Source organism: Loxodonta africana, chromosome 3 (genome assembly GCF_030014295.1).
Source record: "Loxodonta africana isolate mLoxAfr1 chromosome 3, mLoxAfr1.hap2, whole genome shotgun sequence".
Taxonomy (NCBI): domain Eukaryota; kingdom Metazoa; phylum Chordata; class Mammalia; order Proboscidea; family Elephantidae; genus Loxodonta; species Loxodonta africana.
Window position 1 is genome coordinate 185,197,486 of NC_087344.1, and position 10,082 is coordinate 185,207,567.

Sequence of the window (10,082 nt, forward strand, 5' to 3'; positions counted from 1 at the left end):
TAACCCTAAGCTCATCTCCCCTAGTGAATAAGGCAGACTGCCAAGTGCCTCTGGCACCTGTCAGAATATTTACAGACCAACACACGTGAACTATATGTCAGCTCCAAAGGTCCTGGCTTTAAGAAGCTCACATCTCTGAGTGTAGACAAACAAATAAAAACATAATACAGACTGGTGAGTCCTAAAATCAGTCCGAGCAGAAGTTATAAAGTGAACAGAGCTTGTGGAGGGAAACTCAGCCCTGAAGCTAGAAGGAGGAGTAAGAGAGTAGGAGGTTCAAAATCTAGAGGCCCTCCTCTGGCAAAGATTTATCTAAAGTTCCAGCCTCATGTCAGCCGTGCTGTTCAGAACTGAAGCAACAATTGTTTGTCCATGCAGAAAGTGGAGAATTAAAAGGTTGTTTTTCAACTTGGCTGGGCCATGATTCTCAGTGATTTGGCAGTTATGTAATGATGTAGTTTTGGCACTTAGGTAACGATATAATTTGGCAGTTATATAATTATGTATACATCCTTCATTTTGTGATATAACGTAATCACTTCCATGATGTGATCTGATATGATCAGTCAACCCAATGTGAGGGTGTTTCCTCAAGGATGTGGCCTGCATTCAATATATATAGACGTTCTGGCAAAGCTCTCTGGCTTTTGCTCAATCTTGACCCTGCATCCCACTCCTCATCATCTGACCTCTGATTCTTGGGACTTGAGCCAGCAGCCTGCCATATTGCCTGCCAAACTTGGGGGTTGTCAGCCTCTGCAGGCTGTGAGCCAGCAGACTACTGTCTTACCTCCCATCTTGGATTCATCAACCTCCACAGCCTGTGAGCCAGCAGCCTGCCATCTGACTTGCCAATCTTGAATTCATCAGCCCATGTTGCTATGTGAGCCAGGAGAAGTCTCCAACCTGACACCTGACCCGCAGGCTTGGGATTTGCCAGCCTCTTACAACTGCATGAGCCATTTCCTTGAAATGAATCTCTCTCTCTCTCTCTCTCTCTCTCTCTCTCTCAAACCTCCCGCTTGGTGGCACAGTGGTTAACAGCTATGGCAACTAACAAAAAGGCCTGCAGGTCAAATCCACCAGCCACTCCTTGGAAATCCTATGGGGCACAACTACTCTATCCTATGGGGCCGCTATGACTTGGAATCAACTCAACAGCAACAGGTTTACTTCTCCAGAGAGCCGAGCCTAAGACACCACCCAGGTTCCAATGCCTGCCTTTGCAAGAATCCATTTTCATGATTCTATGGATGACACCAACAGCTCTTTGGACTCTTCATTAGCCTGACGCAGGGCTCTGACCTACTAGGGTTTATAAATATTTCAACAGGTGCCAGAGCCACTTTGCAGTCTGCTGTTATGACTAGGGCACAAGAACTTGGGGGTTAAATTCAATCAATTTTCAGAGGAATTTTGTGTCAACAAATGTTTATAAGCACGTACTGTGTGCCAGGTATACTGCTAGGTGTTGAGAATCCAGAGGTGCAAAGAGTCTCTGCCCTCTACAAGCTCATATTTTACAAGAGATCAGATAAATGAAGTAGGTGTTGTGGATGCTAGAAGGAAAAACAAGCATAATGTACAATAGAGACACAAAAGGGCAAGTTATAACATCCTTGAGTTCACCTCCGAGTACAAGCACTACAGAGAAGATGACACTTAAACTCAGAATTAAGACAAGATGTTCCAATGCAGACAAGTCTAAGAAAGAAATTTCAGGCAGAGGAAACAGAGACAGCAAATGTAATGAAAGCAGGAAACAGCATGGAGTGTTGTGGGGATTTGCAAGCACTTGGATCTCTACCCAGAGCATAGCTGTTAGGACGAGTTCAGAGAAAAATGCAGTCAAGGAGGGAAGCAGGAGTCCAGCTTCAGGGCCATGGCACAATATTAACCATCACAGATCAGCACCCTGGGGAGCAGAAGAGAGGAGGCAAAAGTTGAGAATGATTGTAGACTGGGATGTTGCAAGAAAGGTGTGGGTAAAGAAAAGACAAAAGCCAAGTTGTGTCTTGGCGGTGAATCATGGAGGGTAGGCTGAAGGAAGGAGGTGATACCAGCCAAGGATTACAGGAAGAGAGAAGAAGAGGCTTAGAGACCCAAGGTCCTGATTAGCTTGAAAAGTAGGGGAAACGAAAGCCAGGGAGAGAAAGAGCAGCAAGGCCAAGCAGAAGTAGGTGGAGAGGAGAATGTCAGAAAGGAGTACAGCCCACTTCTGACAAAGCCCAGAGTGGAAGGGGACCCGAAGTAGAGAGGAGGAATAGGTGAGAAGGGACTTGTTAGCTAGTTAATTAGTAAATGATTATTATCTTATCTCAAGCATATCCTGTTGGTGGGAGAGAGAAGGAAACAGCAGGTCAGGTTGACAGATGGGTGTGACCAGTAGGTTAGTAGGCGACTGTGACCAAGTGGATAGGAGTAAAGGAACGTGATGGAGTGAAACTCAAGGAGGAGATGTAGGGGACATGGCCTGGAAGCGGTACTGGGGATGGAAGTGAATACTGACCCCTCCTGCCTCCTGTATCTTTCAGGCTTCAGTGTGTCAAGAGTGAGCAGCTCGCTTGCCTTCCCATGGAAGAGGCCACGAGGGGATTGGTGTCCTCCAGAGAGCCAGGGCTGGGAAGGCAGCCCCTGTGCCATGCTGGTTTCTGAGTCCTAAATGCCCAGCAGTGTGCGACCCCAAGTGGAGGATCCCACACTGGGTGTATGTTTCTCCCTTCCCACTTTATCTGGCCAAAACGTTAGTTTGTTTTTCAAGTATCCCACTGAGGCAAGACTCCTTCCAGCACCCATAAGGGAACACATAACTACTGTGGGCCTTAACCAGCCCTATTCCTTCACCTGCTTCCTGTGGGACTTCACCACTAGACAACAAGCTCTTCAAGTCGTCACTGTTCCCTCACTTCTGTCTCCACAGTGCACATGTCTCAAACCGCAGTGAAGAGAGTCACCTCAGAGCAGAAGTTCTCTCATTCACACATGCACACACATGCATAAACGCACACAAACACATACACACATTTTGCAGGTTTACACATACAAGCACAAAAAAATCATATCCATGTACTTTTGAAGGTGGAGCTGGTTCTCAGGACCCTTTGGCCTCTTCCCATTCATGACAATGACCCATAGAGAAAATGCCCACTGGCCCTCAGGCTCAGGGGAAGGCACGACTTTGGCCCAGGAAGTACTTTTGACCTCAGAGGAGAGATCCAACTCCTCCATGGCCCTTAGAAGCAACTGCAGTGAAGGGCTAGGAAATAAAGCATCTGTTCCTCCTCCCTGTTCTTTCCTAAACAGCCAGGTGGGTGATGCACATCTCAGTGCCACACCTGAGGTGCTCCACCCCCTACACACTCACACACAAACTGACACCACTTGGGAGACAAAGAGACACCCCAGGATGCCAACTCTATCCAAGGAGAAAAAAGAGCATGTGCTGTACTAACAGGGCCCTCCTCTGATACCAGCAGTTGGGCTACATTGGGGCCCTGAGGAGTAGAAGTGGACCTGGGGTAAAACCAGGAAGGCTTCTCTAGAGTAAATGTCAGCTGGGTTGACCCCCCTTGTGGAGAGTCTACAAAGCTGAGGGTCAATATTTGTCTATTTGTCCACTCATACCACCAAAAGAGAAGGAAGGAGTAATGCAAGTATCAGGTGCAAGGAGATACTTCATTATTTTGGGGGTGCCTGGAGGCCTCTAGGCTGGACTGGCCAGGGATCACTGGCATCCCCCGGAACAGGGAGGCGCACCATGGCTCTGTTTATGGTAGTCAGTGGCTATGTCCCCCACTACACAGAGAAACTCGGAAAAGTCAATCCTCTTATCCTTATTCTTGTCTTTTTCATCAAAGACATTGCATAAGTAATTTTTGCCCCTTCTTTCCTGTGGGGTTAAAAAACATAAAAACATTGTCCAGGGAGAAGAGGAGAATAGAGACAGATGAAGAGACAACACCTAGGGCTGAATCAAAGGTGTGGTTCATCTGGTGAGGCTATGGAGATGGAAAGTTGGGGTCAAGCAAAGTCAAGCCCTGAACCATCACTGGAGATTTCTGGCCAAAAATGGCAACTTGCATGGGAAGTACATGGTTAAATGACAAGGGGACTCAGGCTCATCCACCACCTCCCTTTCAGATGCACCGTCTTCATTCTTCCCCCAGGGGACCAATACAGCCCAGCCAGTTACTCTCCTCATTCTCTAATGCTCTTCACACTTAAATTCTTTCCCATCAACACCTATCGGTTCGGCCACATTTATTCTGTTCCTTAGTCTCAATCTGTGCTAATGATTCCTTCTAACAGTTAAAGGAAATTAGGGCTATGAATGCACTTTGCTCATATAAAAGATGGTGGCCGTGTCTGTAGGGTTCATGATTCCCACTGTGTTACCTCTGCTTCCACGGGCAGTGGTAGTTCAGTGGTAGAATTCCTACAGTGGAAGAATTCCCATCTTCCAAATAGGAGACCCGAGTTCAACTCCCCACCAATGTACCTTGGTGCACAGCCACCACTCTCCTGGCAGTGGAGGCTTCCATGTTGCTATGATGCTGAAAAGCGGCTAACAATAACCCCTTCTCCCAGGAAAATGTAAAGAGGAGGCTTTAGGAGGCAACGTTTTATCCCAAGGTACCAGACCCTTGGAGGAACTCTCAGTGACCAGTGGGAGGGCAGATGCTTTAGTCTATTCACTGACTTTCAAATTATAACACTTTCTTGAGTCTCTAATATGGCCACCACTTTTTCTCATTTTCCAATAAATCATTTCATTTCAACAACGCCACCTCAGGAAATTAAGTTCTATTATCCACATTTGCAAATGAGAAAACTAAGGGTCAGATTGTGGGTGATTTGTCCAGGGTCATGCAGCAGGGAACCCCAGTGGCAGGACAGGTGCCCAGGAGAAAAAAGAGCATGACTCTTTGTCCTGAGCTCCTGGAATCTTTCATTCTGTCTCCACATGGGACTGGCCCTGCCTCAGGCCTGGAGGTAAAATGAGAAGAGAAAGGAAGTGTGAAGAGTGAATCAAGGAAGGGCCAGACTCCAGATCGGCCAGTCACAAACAGTGCATCCGCTTCAAAGCTGGGCCCGCCGACATGCCAAAGCCCATGGACTCCATCCTCCCACCCCGTCTCCTCCCTGTACACAAATACACAGCCTCTTCCTGCCACAGACAAGCCAGACTCCTACTCACACAGTCATTGAGGAAGTTGGGGAAGGTCTCCTTCAGCAGCTTCAGCAAGTTTTCCCTATTGATCTTATCATCAAGCCCAGTGTATCGATGAAATAGTTCGACCAAGCTCACTACCAAATTCTCAGCTGAAGTGTGGCATATCTTGACTTTCTCAGCTACAATGTTGCTTATCTTGCCTTTTATTCCAAGAATCTACACACAAGAAATCAATGAGAATGACCTGGAGGGAAGAGAGTTTGAAGGACAAGGCCAAGGAGTGATTGAGGCCTGAGCTAAGACAGAAAAAAAGGAACTTTATTTCTCAAATGGTGAGGTAAATTGGTCTCAGGGAGGGGAGAGTGGAACTGAGTCCTCGATCCTGAGACCGTTTCTGGGGGAGTCTGGGAGGAGAGTGAGGGGAACTGTGGAGATCAAGGCTGTGTTAGTGAGGGGCAGGGGCTGACCTGCAGAGGATGAGTATACAATGTCTTCTGGCTCACCCAGTTGGGAGCGAGATAACAAAGAGAAGCATCAAATCCCAAGGCAAGACATTCCCATCGAGCAGAGCTTTTGGTCTACCCCATTTTCCCCACTTCCACTTAGGAAATTACCAAGGACCACCAGCCTGAGCAATCAGGTCCAGAATCCTGGGATTCTGGCTTTCCGACACAGTGGTAGAACACCCACCTTCCCAACAGGAGGCCCAAGATCAATTCCTCACCAATGTACCTCGGTACACAGCCACCACCAATTCTGACCCCTCCACCCTCCAAGACCTTCCCAGAGTTATTTTGGAAGACCTTGTGCCAAAAGAGTACACTGAAACCAGGGAGTAGAGAAAACCAAGGGCTACAGAAGGAAGACATTTCTTAACTGACAGTTCTCAGAATAGCACCTAATAATGAGCCAAGAGGAATAACAAGATCATCTAGGCCAGCCAACCCCCCACTGAGACTGGTGGAGGAGAAGAGATATGGGACTTCTCAGGATAACCACAAGGTCCCACTCTATTAGTTGCAGAACCCACGCATACTGACTTTCAGGCAAGGTTAGTATTCCCCTACAGCTACAGGCAGCAGAGCAGGTGGGCACCAGGCATGACTCCTAGGAAAGAACAGAGACAGGTGCAAACTTACTGGAGCTGAGGATGATCACAGAGGAGAGAATTAGTGAGATTGTGCATCTGGACACAAAGCAGGCCCTTTATGCAGCTCGGCCTCAGATTGTCACAGAGGCTGGGTGCCCTGTGGCAGTGTTCATTAGTTTCCCCAAACATACCACCACTTTGCGTAGGGAGACTCACCGAAGAAGCTATCCTCAAAACTTCCTTCTAGTTATGCTGGGTCTCCAGTGCCTACCACTATCAGGCAACATCACCACAATTCTGCCCAGCCCAGGCTCCTGGCCAGTGGGAGGAGGCCCCATGCAAGAAAGGTGTGGACAGAGTTGAGTACATTGCCATAGCTCAAGGATGATGGAATCTAGGGATCTGGGAAGGAAGAAACACCTGTTTGTTCATTCAGTCATTCCACAACATTCTATCTATGGTTAGTAATAACTGCCTCCTCTCTTCCAAGTACGGTAAATAGCCACGCAGTGGGTTACTGTTTTATGTACCTCGCCTCAGAGTCCCATGAGAGCCCTGTGAGTTCACATAAGTGTCTCAACCACTGTGAGGTAGGTATTTTCCCTTCTTAAAGATATGCAAATTGTGACGAAGGCTGGGTTTCTCAAGGTTACTGAGATAGAATATGACAAAGTCAGGATTCAAACCCAGATCTCTCAGACTTCAAAGCCCTCTCCTAATCTTACTGCCCTTTTGCTGAGCCTCTGATGGTGTTACCTTCTGGACTGGGCAAGGGGTCACACCATTGCCTGCCCTGCAGGAACCCACACTCCGGCACAGGTGACCCTGCTCAGAAGCATCCCACAGGTACCTATATCCACAAAACTGTGGGCTCCAGGGCCACAGCGGCAGTGAGTGGGGCCTCTGTGATTCCCAAAGCCCTGGTTGTCACAACGTTAGGGCCATGAGCCTCTCTGCAAGGGCTGTCTGTGGGCACCATTGCCACAGGAACAAAACCTTTTCTGTCAGGGAAGCTCACTATGTTTTAAAAAACACCTTCACTGACATCATCTTGCCAGCTCCTCATAGGAATCCCCAGAAGGAGACTGCGATTACTGACAGAGAAGGGACTGACACTCAGCCAGAGATGGTCAGTGAAACACTTCAGTATCATCTCACCACACAGCCTCGTGGGGACCCCGGGGGTATGCCAGGAACTACTGTCAAGATCCAAATTCGGCTGTGTGTTCAGTACAGTAGTCACTCTCTCAGTCTCTCCTATTTGGAGATTGAAAGTGGAAAGTCACATTTTTGAGGTTCTTTTGCATCCAGGGCCCAGACATGATTAGGTTGAGAATCTCCAGAAAGATTTAGAAGGTCCAGCAGAGACAGCTGCAAAGCCAGCTCCAATACAGGTAAGTGTTCACAGAAGCTGTACCCTCAGTGACACTGTCCAGTCATCTGCTTTGTCCAGTCATGTGAGCTGTGGTGGTGCCATGGTGGTAGCCGTCCTAGAACCAGTTTTCTAAATTCTGGGTCACAGCCGAGAAGGTTCACCTTGCAAGCAACAGTTCTGCAGTGGCTCTCTAACTTTCTCTCCTCCAGCCCTCCAAAGAGTTATAAGCCATTGAAACTCCGGATTAATTGTTTTTCTGCTTAAAATTCAGGGAGTGAACCCTCAGGCACCGGAAGAAAGCAAATAATAAAAATTAGAGAAGAATTAAATGAATTAAAGACCAGAAAAACAACTGAAAGAATTAACAAGACCAAAAGCTGGTTCTTTGAAAAAAATTAACAAAACTGATAAACCATTGGCCAGACTAACAAAAGAAAAAAGAGACGAAGCAAATAATCCAAATAACAAATGAGATGGCCAATATCACAGCAGACCCAACTGAAATTAAAAGAATGCTATCAGATTACTATGAAAAATTATACTACAACAAATTTGAAAACCTAGAAGAAATGGATCAATTTCTAGAAACATACTACCTATCTAAACTAAAACAGAGGAAGAACAACTAAATACACACATAAAAAAAGAAGAAATTGAAAAAGAAATTTAAAAACTCAAAACAAAACAAAAAAAAACCCTGACCCTGATGGTTTCACTGCAGAGTTCTACCAAACTTTCAGAGAAGAATTCATACCACTACTACTAAAGCTATTTTAGAGCATAGAAAAGGATGGAATACTTAAAAAAACTCATTCTAGGAAGCCAGCATATCCCTGATACCAAAACCAGGTAAAGACCACAAAAAAGAAAATTACAGACTTATATCCCTCATGAACTTACATGCAAAAATTCTCAACAAAATTCTGGCCAATAGAATTCAACAACATATCAAAAAAATAATTCACCATGACCAAGTGGGATTTATACCAGGTATGCAGAGATGGTTCAACATTGGAAAAACAATGTAATTCATCATATAAATAAAACAAAAGATAAAAACCACTTGAATTTACCAATTGATGCAGAAAAGGCATTTGACAAAGTTCAACACCCATTCATGATAAAAGCTCTTAGCAAAATAGAAATAGAAGGAAAATTCCTCAACATAATAAAGGGCTTTTATACAAACCCAACAGACATCATCCTAAATGGAGAGATTCTGAAAGCATTACCCTTGACAATGGGAACCACACAAGGATGCCCTTTATCAACACTTTTTTTTTAATAATTTTTATTGTGCTTTAAGTGAAAGTTTACAAGTCAAGTCAGTCTGTCCCATATACGCTTATTATATACACCTTACTCAATACTCTCACCTACTCTCCCCCTAATGAGTCAGCCCACTCCCTCCTTCCAGTCTCTCCTTTCGTGACGTTTTTACTAGTTCCTAACCCTCTCTACCCTCCCATCTCCCCTCCAGACAGGAGACGCCAACACAGTCTCAAGTGTCCACCTGATACAAGTAGCTCACTCTTCATCAGCATCTCTCTCCAGCCCATTGTCCAGTCCCTTCCATGTCTGATGAGTTGTCTTTGGGAATGGTTCCTGTCCTGGGCCAACAGAAGGTGTGGGAACCATGACCGCCAGGATTCTTCTAGTCTCAGTCAGACCATTAAGTCTGGTCTCGTTGTGAGAATTTGGGGTCTGCATCCCACTGATCTCCTGCCCCCTCAGGGGTTCTCCGTTGTACTCCCTGCAGGGCAGTCATTGGTTGTGGCCGGGCACCATCTAGTTCTTCTGGTCTCAGGATGATGTAAGTCTCTGGTTCATGTGGCCCTTTCTGTCTCTTGGGCTCATAGTTATCATGTGACCTTGGTGTTCTTCATTCTCATTTGATCCAGGTGGGTTGAGACCAATGGATGCATCTTAGATGGCCACTTGTTAGCATTTAAGACCCCAGACGCCACAGTTCAAAGTGGGATGCAGAATGCTTTCATAACAGAATTATTTTGCCAATTGACTTAGAAGTCCCCTTAAGCCAAGTCCCCAAACTCCCGCTCTTGCTCTGCTGACCTTTGAAGCATTCAGTTTATCCCGGATACTTCTTTCCTTTTGTCCAGTCCAGTTGAGCTGACCTTCCGTGTATTGAGTATTGTCCTTCCCTTCACCTAAAGTAGTTCTTATCTACTAACAAATCAGTAAATAACCCTCTCCCACCCTCCCTCCCTCCCCTCCTCCTAAACACAAAAGTATGTGTTCTTCTCAGTTTATACTATTTCTCAAGATCTTAGAATAGTGGTCTTATACAATATTTGTCCTTTTGCTTCTGACTAATTTTGCTCAGCATAATGCCTTCCAGGTTCCTCCATGTTACGAAATGTTTCACAGATTTGTCACTATTCTTTATCGATGCATAGTATTCCATTGTGTGAATATACCATAAT

General features: G+C 45.9%; 1 protein-coding gene across 1 annotated transcript; it reads right to left on the reverse strand.

Annotated features, from left to right (window-relative positions):
• Positions 1 to 3,724: 3,724 nt before the first annotated feature.
• Positions 3,725 to 7,313, reverse strand: LOC135230556 (protein S100-A7-like). Its single transcript, XM_064279989.1, has 3 exons — positions 7,299 to 7,313; positions 5,198 to 5,389; positions 3,725 to 3,889 (listed from the first exon to the last, which is right to left on the reverse strand). Exons 1-3 carry the CDS (start codon positions 7,311 to 7,313, stop codon positions 3,725 to 3,727), a joined length of 372 nt encoding a protein of 123 aa, XP_064136059.1.
• Between the last annotated feature and the right edge of the window lie 2,769 nt (positions 7,314 to 10,082).

Coding starts and splice junctions, on each gene's coding strand:
- LOC135230556 (XM_064279989.1), bottom strand. Junction 3,890..5,197: donor CCAACTTCCTCAATGACTGT/GTGAGTAGGAGT, acceptor TTAACCCCACAG/GAAAGAAGGGGCAAAAATTA.